The 13,888-nt window shown below is 44.4% G+C and overlaps 1 protein-coding gene and 1 long non-coding RNA gene across 3 annotated transcripts in view; one reads left to right on the top strand and one right to left on the bottom strand.

Annotated features, from left to right (window-relative positions):
* RET (ret proto-oncogene) overlaps positions 1 to 2,436 on the top strand; it is a 73,963-nt gene extending 71,527 nt beyond the window's left edge. For both annotated transcript variants that reach the window (XM_015866142.1, XM_015866143.2), the window contains exon 20: positions 918 to 2,436. In XM_015866142.1, coding sequence (XP_015721628.1) covers positions 918 to 1,075 — 158 coding nt within the window. In that variant the 3' untranslated portion in view covers positions 1,076 to 2,436. The remainder of the gene's footprint in view (positions 1 to 917) is intronic.
* The window catches only part of LOC116653627, a 44,233-nt gene that overhangs the window by 26,583 nt on the left and 3,762 nt on the right, over positions 1 to 13,888 (bottom strand). The gene's annotated exons all lie outside the window — the stretch shown is intronic.

The raw sequence follows: 13,888 nt of genomic DNA, 5'->3' as shown, positions 1-13,888 counted from the left end.
CTGTTATTAACGCATACCTCAGCTATAGTTTCCTTTAGTAGGTTTCCCCAGGCTCACGTTCACTTTGGGATGCTCACTCATTGGCCAGATTGTAAAAAGAAGGCAGTAACAAAAAGATCTGCCACTGAGATGGATGGCGGATGCTGAATGTGTAATAAGCAACATACAGATTTCTGCTCTTGCAAATCTCAGCCCTGGTGTAGGTGTCTCCTGGCACAGCAGGGTCAACGTGGTGCTAAGCACTCTGCTTCCAACACGGTGATCCCTCGTGCCTCGCCTGAGAAGCGTTACAGGGACTCAGTGCAAATCATGAAGTTCTTTAAATACATGCTTAAATGCTGGATGAGCGCTCAGGACTTTGACCAAGTTGTGCTCCTGGGATCTTCCAAAATTAAGCAGGGGATCCCTGCCGAGGGGATGAGAGTAACTCCAAAATCTCATTCGAGCCAAAGGGAGGGTAACTGTTTAAGTAAGTGGAAATAATCTGTCATTGGAATGAACTTTGGATACTGTCCCAAATAGGCTGATCAATTCTTGGAGCACTTCCTGTACAGCAAGAACATCCTCTGACAAAGCAATATATTGCTTCACGATCACTAAAAAAGAAATTGATGGAAAAGTCGGAGTCTTATCAGAAGAAAAATTATTAGCTTCTATTATGCACACGTGCATGCGCACCTTTTTTTTTTTTTTTTTTTTTCTATCAAGAAAGCACTTTATTTTTTTTTTTTCAGGATTTTGCCTACATCTGAATTTATGCTTCAGGGATTTTGAAACATCATTTATACGAATTGATTTGGGACAAAATCCAGTGGACTGGCTTAATATATTGAAGGGAGTTTTGCCAAGGGCCTTACTGTCTGCACATGAAGTTATGGTTCTTCAGTGCAGAAAAAATTATCTGTTTTCATTTTTAGGCATGTCATACCCGAACTGGCCTGAGGAGAGTCCCGTTCCACTCACAAGATTCGATGGCACTAACTCTGTGTTTTCAAGATATGCAAATGATAGTGTATATGCTAACTGGATGGTTTCACACTCAGCGGCAAAATTTGTGGACAAGTTTGATAGCTAAAATTTTCTTTGTGAAAGGTAATGGACTCACGAGGGGAACAAACATGCAAAGAATGGAAAGTCCATTGGCTCGTTCTTTGTACAGTTGACAACCTTTAGACTGGCAAACTCTTTTATTGGTAGTCTTTAAAGTGTGTTATTCATGCTGGAAGCTATAATGGGTGATTTCCCCTTTCAGAAAGCATATCAAGCTGGATAAGAGTTGTAGTTCCAGTACTTCTTTTTAGATTGCCACTTTGCGTAGGGTTCCATTTGCCAACTTCTTACTGCAAATGGCTCCGCACTTCATCCTCACAGTTTTTTAGATTAACCATCCTGTATTACAACCTTACTGGATGGGAAATGTACTTGAACTGCTACTTTTATGGTGGCTGTTGGCATACAACCTCTTGATTCAAGTAGGAAGCACAAATATATGGAAGGGAGGGGGGAAACACGCTCCCAAGCTACTGATATTGCTATCAGATGAGAAGGGTTACAATGATGTTGGCGCTAACGAAGCCTGTATCTTGGTTTAGAAGCAAACATTAAGTAACTCAATAGAGCACTTGAGATTCAACATTTGAAGTCTTGTAAAGTGTATTGTCTTGTCTTAATCAGAAGAGAGTTTGTTTTATTAGTCTTAATTGCTCTTACCTTTAGCACAATGGAGATAAATTTAATACAAGATATGCTGTATAGGCTGAAGGCAATCAAGAGTGTTCATCTGACACGATTTATTTTCCATCATATACATCTTACTAATGTTAAAACGTATGACCTTGTACAATCACAGTTCCTTTTATGAGTTCAATTTGGACTGTATAGGATTTTTTAGTCTGAATTAAAGTAAAGAGATTTTGTTTGCATTCATGTTCAGTGGGTTGGAGTCCTCCTCTCAGATCAGAATTGGATACACTGCCATGCACAGAACACTGCCGTGACACAGCTCCAATCAAACCAGTTATCTCAAAAGCTATGAGTAAGCAACACTTGCACAGTAAAAGCGGTCTATTACTCTACTGTTAATGAACCCATGCCAAGAAATTGTCATCTAGATTTGTTAAGGTGAAATATAAAAACGTGTGCCTACGACACTGTGTTGATATTGAGGAGAATGGTCTGCCTATGGGTCATGTGTTCTATGTGGAAGAGTAAATGATCAGCACTAGTTTTGTCTTTATTTGTAATCTAATATGGTTAAAGATAACTTCTGTTTCGCTACAAATGTTGGGATGTGATTCCCGAGTGACTCGTTGTTAACGTTGTGATGATTATTCTAAATAATCCAATTCTACCAAAGCTTGCTCCGATTTAGCTGTTTTCAGATGTTGTTTTGTGTACAAACCTTATGTTTCCATTAAAGTCTGTGATTTCAGAAAACAGAGAGTCAGACTGCCAAAACCCTAACGCAGGTTTTTACTTTGCACAAACTGTGATATGAAGTGCCGTGCTAGAATTGAAACTACTTCACTTTTAGGTGTTGTATTCTATTCTGTCCTGGCTTTTTGTTTGTTTCATTTTGCCCAGTCCTTTCCACATTCTTTATGCTTGCAAATGGGAATTCTTTGTTAGCCTGAGCAACTAAGGCAGTAAGAGTTGGGTGGTGTTTTTAATTAATTAAGAGCTTGTGTTTATCAGCTATCTCCAGCAATGGTGCTCAGCTGGGACGCATGAAGCTGCGTTGCTCTACAGTAGGTGAGTGAGATAATGAAGTGGCAGCGGGTACAGAAAGTGTTGTCTGTCTCTGAGCCCCAGCATGAGACACAGTTGTTCCAGCCTTTATTTCCTGTGAAAAATTGCACTAAAAGTAGCCATAAATCCCACACACAAAACACACAGCTCATAGCTGTGAGACACAAATACCTACGCTAAGTACAGCTCTGAACAAGTATTCCCCCACCCAAGTAATTTTGACTTAAATGTCATCAGGAAATGCATTACTGCTTCCAAGTGTTTGTAATATGAAATAATTTGATGGCTTCTTTTGTCTTATCTGCGCACACTGTTTTTGCAGACGTTTCCCTTGAAGTGTTTCCTATTTGTGCTGTATTTCTGCAAGATGGAAAGGTGAGGGTTTTGTTTCGATTCCCAGTTAAGTAAGCAAATCTGCTTCCCACATGGGGAAAAAAGTGGTGTGCAGATGATGACTTCCATCAGTGCCAGAAGTACTCAGGTAGTTGGCTGCCCTGAGCAGTGTGAACCCGAAGGGAACAAATGACTCATCTAAAATACAGGTTGGAGGGAGTATTTCTAAAGATGGCTTTTTCTAAATACCAGCTGAGCTGACGTGGTTCTGTGCTTTGAGTTGGGACAGGTGGGGGAAAGGGTGAATCTTACGAGCCCTTTCAGTAAGTACAAGTAAATTGTCTTAATGTTCAATTCTACAGCCTTTGACAGAGTACTCAGGAAAAACAAAACAAAACAAAACAAAAAACAACCAACCCAAAACTGAACGAACAAAATTGCTATTAATTTTGAAATCCTGCTTCCAAATTCAGCCCATCTGAAAGCCCTGAAGCTCTTCCTGCAGCTACAACTACAGTTTTATAATGAAGTAGATACAAATATGAATTCTAGCAGCATCACCTCCTAGGTATCGATAGGCAGCAAACCCCATAAACAAGGAGCAGGATGACAGAACCACAAGATAGTGTGGGATGGAGCTGGCCTAGAAGATCATCTGCTCCCAGCTCCCGCACCATGGGCAGGGGTGCCTCCCACCAGACCAGGTGCCCGGGGCCCCATCCAGCCTGGCCCTGAATGCCTCAATTCACCCGCAGCTTCTCTGGACAGCTGTGCCAGTGCCTTCACTCTCGGAGTTTTAAAGCCATTCCCCCTTATCACTACCTGCCCATATAGAAAGTTGGCTCTTCTCCTCTTTATAAGCTCCCTTCAAGTACCGGAAGGCCACAATGAGGTCTCCCCAGAGCCTTCAGGCTGAACAAGCTCATCTCCCTCAGCTTTCCTTAATAGGAGAGGTGCTTCAGTCCTCTGAGCATCCTCACGGCCTCCTCTGCAATGAATGAATGGACTTTCACTGCTTAAGTTATTATTCTGATAAAAAAGAACACTATGGTACTCCAAAGTTGTATAAAAGTATTTAAAATATTAATTAGAAAACCTAAGTGGCCAGCTGTTCAATCCTGCTGCATCTGACTTCATATAACTAAGTACTCCCCTGAAGTTAGTGGAATCATTCATAAATAAGTTATCAATAAATACTTGCTGGTCTCTGTTAAAGCATTCCAATGCTCTGCTGGCAAATTGGCGCTACGGGCCAATTGGTAATGGTATGTACAGTGTTAAGAGTCATGCAGCTGTATTTCACGTGCCAAGAAATAGGGTAAGATGCTTATTTCACATCTGCACAAGTCTTCTGTGTTCAAGTCACTGTGGCATAGCACTGTCTGTAATGGTCTCTTGTATTTCCAAGGTGCCATAAAAAAGGAAGCATAAAGTTGGAGACGTGTGCGGGGTGGGAAAGAAGTGCCATTTTCTCATCCTCTCTGCAAGAGGCTGTTATTAACGTACGATTATTTCTTATCTTCAGAAAGAGAAAAATAGAGCAGCCCTGCTGGAAAACACATCCTTTGGAATGGCGCAGATCTTGACACGTGTTTCAAAACCTGAAAGTGGAGGACAGTGGGAAATGTAAATAATCACATCTGGAGCCCTAATTCCAGAATTGCGTGTGCAAAACAATTCCTTATTGGATGCTGCAGGGACATGACTTCACGTTTTTCCCAGTGCTGGTGCTGGGAGTGGTTGTGGAATTACTGTCTACCACACCAGCACCACGCTGTGGGACAAGGGGTCAGCAGATGACTGCAGAGAACACTTAAGCATGGTCTCTCCCTTTTTCCTCTCTGCATTCACCACACTGTTCCCTTAGCTGGGGAGGAACAAGGACTTGCCCACAGGAGAGGCTTCTGTATGCTAAAGACTGCAGGGATGGGAGGATCTGAGATGGTGAGATGAGAGGGAGCCCATCTTTATCTTACACTCTGCAGGCTGGGTTCCCCAGAGCTAAGCACGACCTGACAAGGTGCTGGCTGGGCAGAGGAGACTGAGGACAGAAGTCCTGGCAGCCAGGCACAGAGGCACAGCAGGACCTGCCAGAAGACCTTACTGACTCAGGGCTGGCTAGCAGGGAAGAATAAGAACATTTGTAAAGCACACGGTGTAATAAAAGTATTCTGACCTTCTTTCTTAGAACCACAGGATGGCCAGGGTTGGAAGGGACCTCAAGGATCATCAGGCTCCAACCTCTCTGCCTCAGGCAGGGCTGCCAACCTCCATATCTAACACCAGCCCAGGCTGCCCAGGGCCCCATCCAACCTGGTCTTGGACACCTCCAAGAACTGACAGGGCATCCACAGCCTCTCTGGGCAGCTGTTCCAGTACCTCCCCACTCTTATAGTTAAAAAGCCAACATCTCCCCCCATGGGAAGCTGCAGCTACAGGAAGCTGTTGGTGGTGGGTTCCCACAGTGCACCCATCTGCTCCTGTGGCACTGTCTGAAAGGACAATTACCTCTAGCCAGAAAGGTTTGGGTTTTTAATTTCAACAAATTCCCAGCGACAAATGGAAGGTTTAGAAATGCCAAAATAATCCTTCTGCATCAGAGATGGGTTGGAACAGGTTGCCCAAGGAGGCTGTGGATGCCCCATCCCTGCAGGCATTCAAGGCCAGGCTGGATGTGGCTCTGGGCAGCCTGGGCTGCTGGTTGGTGACCCTGCACACAGCAGGGGGTTGGGACTGGATGATGAGCACTGTGGGCCTTTTCAACCCAGGCCATTCTATGATTCTGTGTTAGCTGCAGAGATATGAACCAGATGCAGTCTGGGTTCAGCTGCAGAAGAGATATGTAAATGTTATACATAAATATCACACATAGCGTGTGTGAGTGTATATGTATATATATAGATACACACACATATACATTTTTTAATGTATATTCAGCTTCAAGATACGGCCAGCAAGATGCAAGCAGTGTTCACTGTTTGCCAAGACTTTTTTTCTTGCCTGAGAATGTCAGTGATTGATGTGACAGTGGGAGACAAGAATGATTCTTTCTGCTACAGGGTATAAATAATTGAAAGAGAGATTCTAGCCTTTAGACAGGAAGCCATTCAACCACTTAACTGGTTATTCTCTGCAGGGAGGCTTTCTCAGCAGCGGCCTGGCCCAGACATAGCAAATAGAAATGTATCGAGTTTATGCTGATTGCAACATAATTGTTTATTAAAATAAGCTAAATAAGGGAGCGAGGGTTGTTACAAAAAGGATATGTTTAACCATACAAGAGTTGTTACAAAAGGGGTATGTTGAACCATAGAGCAATAAGGGTTACTGAATCACTCGGAGTTGCTTAATTCTGCCATGCGAAAGAAGCGTTCTCGCTTTTCTCCCTGTACTGAGCAGCACTTCCTCAGGCGTGATGGCTGAGACTGCTTGGATGTTCCAAACTAATGAAGGGATAGCTTATAAATAACCAGAATATTACATTTAAAAGCACTTTAAAGATATACATGCAACAATGAGTGGTATCAGTAAGACCAGAAACAAACCTAACGTTTCATACACCGTCTCAAGTTAAGACCTAGAGGAAGGGAAAACCTTTGTGGGCAGCCATAGACAAGCCTGCGGCTAATGCCTGCCAAGGGAACAAAAAAGACTGGAGTAGATATTGTTAGAAACGAGGCAGCACAGCACAGGCAGCTGAGCTGATGAGAGGTTGCTTTGTCTCCGATTCATCTGTTGTACAAAGAAGTGAACGACTCCTCCGTATGAGCTGTTTACTGATTTGTTGGCATGGATGATCATCTCTATACAGTACCTCTGCAGAGTTCTGGTTTTCTTTTGTATGGAAGGCTGCCTTAGTTTTGCTTTTGTTTATTATCTGCCAGACAGGAACGGTGGGTACAACGGATTATTCAGTAAAGCAAATTAAAAGACCGATATACTGGACATCTTGAATAAAACAGAGAGCATCTCAGATGAAGGAAGCCCAAACAATTCTCTCTTTCCAGTAAAGATACTATGTTTTATGCAGACTTAACACTCTTCTATTAGGTTTGGGGCATGAAAGTGCAGTCTTAAGTGCAAAAAAAGGAACGCAACCATAGAATAGCCTGGGTTGAAAAGGCCCACAGTGCTCATCCAGTTCCAACCCCCTGCTGTGTGCAAGGTCACCAACCAGCAGCCCAGGCTGCCCAGAGCCACATCCAGCCTGGCCTTGAATGCCTGCAGGGATGGGGCATCCACAGCCTCCTTGGGCAACCTGTTCCAGTGCGTCACCACCCTCTATATAACCCCATATAACCAGGCAAAAAAATCTTGGTTATTTACACAGTTTTCTCCCAAGACAAGGAGTGAACATCAGAGAATGTACGGCTTACACCTTGTTTTCATGTACCCTGTTTTACTCTAAATGTGACTAATACTGCCTCATACTTAGAACAAACTAACTTTCTTTTTGCATCCTAGGCAGTCAACTCTGCATTTTCCAAAGAACTCTATTAGAAGTGATATTAAATGTATTATTTAATACTTTTAATGGGTTACTATTCTGCAGTTCTGGAATATTGAATGTTATGTCTTCCAGTCCAAGTCCTCCTAATCTGTTTCCCATTCTAGGAACAGAATACAGCTGCTTGGGCTTTGTTTCAGAGCTGCCTCGTAGCCGTAAAACTTGTGGCAGAATTGTCCTTTATTAGAAGAATGCCTAAAGCCCTTCTTGGTGTCACTGAAAAGAAGCTGTATAGTAAAGGTGTCTTGGAATCTTTGGAAATAAACCAAACCAATACAGAATTGCAGTGCTACCAGGCTCTATGCGTGCCATTAAGAGTTGTTCTGATGCAGTATCTTTGCAAGCTTCAAATGAGCACTGGCAGCTTGGGCATATGACCTGTGTGTCTGCCAGCAGAAAGTAAGGCCGTATGGCCAGGAAAATGATGGGCTCCATCTGCGGCTCATGGAGTGCTCCCTTCAGCAGAGTCTGGGCACTGAGCACAACTGTTTGGGATTCCCATTCGTTCCTGCTCTGCTGCAGCAGAAACCAAAAAACCCTGTTGTCATGGTTTAATAATTTTGTAATTTTTGCTATCAGTATTCCACATCATAACATCATATAAAGCATGAATAATTTTATTGAATCTGCAACTTATCAGAAGAAGACTACATCTCCCAGGGAACAACACGATAGGTCACGGGACCTGGACTCTATATTAACTCTGTCGCAGAACAGACTGACGTCGGAACCTAGTCCTTTAAACACCAGTTTATTTACTGGCAACGAGGTGCTTAGAAGGAAGCTGAACCTACTTGTTCCCCAATCACCCTATTCAGAACAGCCACGAAACACCCCCATACACGCCTAAGATCTCCTTCTCATTGGGTTTAGCGCTCCTCAGACCCTTATAATACTGCTCGACTCCAAAATCCTGGGGTCGCCTCGGTCTCTCCTGAGGCTCTTTGCCACAAACCCAGGTGAGAGCCTTTCTCATCCACGCACAAGTGTAGAGACTTGCTTCACTCCATGTACCCGTCCGTACTGGCCCCAAGCCACGGGACGGCTATTTTTTGTTTATCTGCTCAAAAGCCTGCCGCCCTGCTCAGACCCCATGAAGAAATTATTCTATCTTCAGTTTACCGATAGAGAGGGCCTCCAACTATGTGCACTGTAGTTCTGACATGCATTCTCCACGACAAGCCCACCTACTCCCAGAAAAGATTTGGTCATCTGTTTTTATTGTGGCGGACATACAGATGATTTTCGTCAACCTCACATACTGCTGGATGTGAACGACGTCCATCTTGCCATTTTATACCTAAGAACTGGATTTCCTGGCAGCCCCTTCACCTTGCAATGCGCTTAATGGCAAAACCAGCTGCAAAAGGATTTGATTATCTGTTCCCTTTCTTGGAAACCTTGCTGCTGTATTGCCCCACACCACAATGTCATCAATATACTGCAAGTGCTCAGAGCATTACCCCTGTTGTCCAAAACAGCTTGGATCAATCCACTGGCAACAATTGTTCTGGCTTAGCTTCCCACCCCTGAGTAGACAAACGGTTCCAGACTATCACGAATACCTTCTCCAAGCATAAAGCAAACTGTGCCTACATTTTTGCAGCCATGGGATGGAAAAGAAGGCATTGAGCAATATCAATGTGCATACCCACTAGCTATCTTTTGACTCCAATTCATCACTGGATTTCTAGCATTGTCTGAGTTACAGCAGCAAACTTTAATGGAGGTAATTCACTTCAGGCCACCGTAATCTACCGTCAGCCTCCATTCCCCACTGGTTTTACGCCTGGCCATATGGGGCTATTTAAAAGCAAGAGTGACGTTTTGCTAATCACTCCCTGCATATTTCCTAAAATTTGGCGAATCGACTTATCAATGGACGCAACTGAGTCCACGAAATAATGGTGCCGTACCATCGCTGTGAACCACTCTATAACGGTAGGCAAATTCGCACACCCTCTTTGTTCTATACCATGGAGACGACAACACCCACCAAGAGCCGCCACGGCACATCCATCTGACAACCAGGTAAATTACAGCTGCTTAACCACATCTCCTGTTCTGACAAACAGCAGCTATCCCAAAGGCCCATCGATCACCCCTTGATCCATTGAAATATAACCATCCCTAAGGGTACATCGATTCCCGTATACCATGAGCCTCTGACCATCACAATAGGATGCATTCGCCAGTTCTTCCAGTGAGGCTTATTTCGGCCTGCCACATAGTCAAATTCTTGGAAACCCAGTGCACTCCATGACTATAAATTGGTTGTGTCCCTTGGTGAACTTGAGGCATAGGGTGGCCATTGTGCACAGTGTCACAACCACACGGCTTTTACCTATCATTCTCATGCTGAGTTGAGAATTGTGCCAGGCCACTTAATCCAACATCCAGTATAACTCTGTTTCCCTTCCCCCCCTGGCTGGGGCAGGGCCCCTCTATTGTTTACCTCGCTTGCATGCCAGCAAATGGAACCTCTCCCCACGATTTTGCAAGAGTCACCTTTTTGGTTGTTTGTATTGTAATCTTTCAATCGCTGCCTGGACGTGCAGAGTGAATCGATTATAACCACTCTTTATAATCCTCCCCATGATTACTTCAAGAAATACAACCAAAGCAAAACACGTATCGTCTTCATCATTTCGTTCTTGATATGAGACGATCTCTTTTTATGGTTGAGATTTCTCGATGATACAAGATCGAGAGGAACTTGATGTGTTAATCGCTCTCTCAATAGAGTGATCGTGGAAATCCTGTTTCCATCATCTGTACCACCTTGACTTACAATCTACTCAGCACATTACCACATTTGTCCAATACTTCCTTGTGTTTCCTCACCTTATGTTCTCTAACCTTTCCACTATTTTTTTTCGCCCATTCTGCGCAACTGGGCCTGAAGATAAAGCTTAACTTCGTGTAGCAGACACTTATAAATTAATTCAAGCTACCTGAAGTCTTAATTATCCTCATTCTTACCAAACGGCTTTTCTTTCCCTTTGCCAGTATTCCCAATGCAAGCTGCACTTGGCATTTTGCTTCTGGAGCTCGCCTTTGTAAAGTCAACTGCACATTTGTTCGTGGAACGGACTGCTTCAAGATATGTAATTGGTTTGGAATTTTACGATAATGAACTGGGGGCTGGTGAGAGCATTTCCACCAGGCCCTTTCTCTCAAAAATTGATACCTTTCTCCATATCAGATCCATTTCTTTTTCCTCAGGCTCACAAGTCCCGTGTAAAGGGGAAATCTATCTCTTACGCTATACACATCCCTTCCAAGGTGTAGGGACTTATTTTGGCACTGATGCCGTATACTCTTGTTCCAACACTGTGTCCCGGAAATTGCTACCCAGTGGCGAAGCTTCACTGCCATCGAGCCACGCACTGTTGCACCATCCTCCCAGCAGCCCGAATTAACCAGATTGACCATAATTTTCTTTTGGCTGACGTGTAGACAACTCCTTTCTCAGATCTCGAATTCACTCAGTTTAAAGAATCGATCAATATGTCGTTATACTTTGCTCACCTTTTACTTTATCAGGGAGTCCCAGTGTTAATGTGGCACGCTGTGTTGTGAGGTGCCCCATTATTAGTTTGGACTCGAGAAATCTCGTAAAGAAAAATTTAGCTTTGCTCCTCGTCTGCTCTGGACCCTGACTCTGACTCTTGTTTATGTCCTCCAAGCGACCTTCCTCCTCTCTTCATCTCATCCTAACTTTCTCTCCTAACTTTCTTGCTCCTCTGACTCTTCCTCCTCAACATCTTTCTATAATACGCTCTACAACCTCTGACCCGCCACTTTCCTCTTGGTCTTCGACTCCTCCTGCTCTCCTGAGTCCCCTCGACCTTCCTGAGTCCCCCTGCTTCGCCTAGTCCCCCTGCTCTCTCGTCCTCGCTCTCCTAACTCCCTCACGCTCTTCTAACTCCTTCTGCATTTTCTCTCATCTTGAGTTGAAACTCGTTTGTTTTTCGCCTGCTACAGGCAACCACGCATTGTAGCTGTGCCCCGGTGGTTGGTTAAGTGAGACATACGGCGCTCAGACTGTGAGGGTGTCCATTTGCCGGAGATGTCGTACCTGACTGGAGCGTCTTTGGTTTCAGATGGAGAGACGTCGAGCAGCAGGCAGCTCGTCGTACAACAGACCGGAGGGTTGCTCGACTGGCTTTGAAGGGCGTTGTAGTCGGGCCTTGAGGTCAGTGTCTACAACGAGTCAATCGAGTCATGTGGAACTGGAGGGGATCGACGCACTTACACAGGACCGCGCTGTGCCGGACTGGAAGTTCGATCTTCGAACCGGGAGGGCATCGCGCCAGTCTGGAGATGTCATGCTCGGACCGGAGGGGCATCGGCTCCAGTCTGGATGTCCATGCTCGGACCGAGGCCCGTGCTCGGACTGAGAGAGCTTCTGTGCTCGGACCGAATTATGCTCGGAACTGAAGCTGGTTGCTGCCTCGACTGGGGCTTGTGCTCAGTCTGAAGAGCGTTATGCCACTGGACCGGGGATACCTGCACAGGACTCCCAGATTCCGCTCTTGACTCGACTGGAGGGTCGTCGCAGGTGATGCGAAGCATCATGTTCCTGGGGATGCCACACTCAGCACTGGACGCTGCAGTACTTGGATTGGACGAAGTTTCGGGGTGATCGGTCTGGAGGCATTTGTGTCGGCCGGAGAGCATCCCGCGCGTCTGAAGAGGTTTACTCGACCGTGAGGCGCTTGCTCGGACGTGAGAGGTCAGTTCCGGACCGTGAGGCGTCAGCGCTCAGTCTGAAGCAGAGTGTTGACGTTGCTGATTGCAGGGAGCTTATTACTCATCCCCAAAGTTTTCTGCTGTCAGCTCTAAGACTCTCTATTCTCGTTACCCAGCACTTGAGTCTCTTGTCAGGAGATTCTTTTCTTCCTTCAAAAGCTGTTTCTCTCTCTACCTTCTCATCCCAAAGTTTTTGCTGCATCAGCTCTAAGACTCTCTTTCTCGTACAGATTGCAGTTCTCGTTGTAACAGGAGATCTTTTCTCTCAGCTTCAAAAGCTTTTTCTACTCTCCTACCTTCATCAGTCCACAGTTTTTCTGCCTCAGCTCTAAGACTCTCTCTCTCAGAATGTTATTGACTAGGCCAATAAGCATTAGCTGGCCCAAAATACAAATTTAGATGCCATCCTAGATCATAAGCCTAGAAGCCACAACAAATTCCTGACCTCAAAAATGCAAATCAAAAAACATCAAATCAGGAATGACTTCACCAAAAGTGTCAAGAAAGTGAAAGCTAACACAATTAACACGAAGAATGATCATAGTCCTATGAGAAATCATATCTTCAATTCCCTGCCACTCAGAATATACTCTAGGTCTAGGAAGACTTCCTCGGAATGTTAAAATCCAGATTTACTGAGTGAGATAATATTAACAATTAATCCAACAGACAGTGCAGGAGATGTAAGAGTGTGACCACTGATCATTAAAAACTGCATAAAATTCATAGAAAGAACAGAGGAGCACGCTTAAAAATCACCATTCTGAGTACTAATTAGTTGCACTTAGTTGCTCCCTCTGGAGCTGTTACAGATACGAACGTGACGCATGACTAACCATGCCTTCAATCCATTATACAATTCGTATAGCTCCGAAAAAAAGTGCTAGCTGAAACATGCGCCCAATATAGTTCGGAGCGTCTCAAAAAAGAGAAACCAATGGACACAGTCCTGCTAAAACCAAATTTAGTAGAGAAAAACACATCTGTTTACCTCCATAGAGAGAGAAAAGTAAAAAGAAAACAAAGTCAGCATAGTTCATAAACAGTATCACCAGGAGTATTGGCAGTCCCTGACTTTCAAGGTCCAGCTCGCGTGCAGCAATCCCAAACACGAACTAGCTCCTTAACAGGGAAAAAAAAAACTCGTAGCTCGTTAAAGCTAAAGAGCAACAGAGAAAACACAGAAAAACAGCAACTCCAAAATTTGCCGCAATTCTCCACCAAAATCTTGTCACGGTTGAACTAAGAAATCCACGCTCGTCCAGTGACCAGGGGCGTATGGCCCAGAGGGCCCTAGGCCGAAAGGAAAAAGTTAATAGAAAAGAAACCACCCCCCGGCAACATCTAGGAGGCACACCTTATTACAAATACTCTATACGAAATACAACCGGATAAACACAAAATATCAATATAATTCGAAATTTGACGCTAAGAATCAAGCAAAATAGGAGATGAATGCAGGCCCGTAACCGAGAGGCCTTACTGTAATCTAGGCCGAACGGCAAGGCTCCCACACACTCCCCTGCAACGCCACGACTCGAAAGA

The sequence above is a fragment of the Coturnix japonica genome, chromosome 6, assembly GCF_001577835.2.
Source record: "Coturnix japonica isolate 7356 chromosome 6, Coturnix japonica 2.1, whole genome shotgun sequence".
Lineage (NCBI taxonomy): Eukaryota > Metazoa > Chordata > Aves > Galliformes > Phasianidae > Coturnix > Coturnix japonica.
The sequence above is the reverse complement of the archived record's forward strand: the minus strand, read 5'-3'. Positions and strand labels throughout refer to the sequence as shown.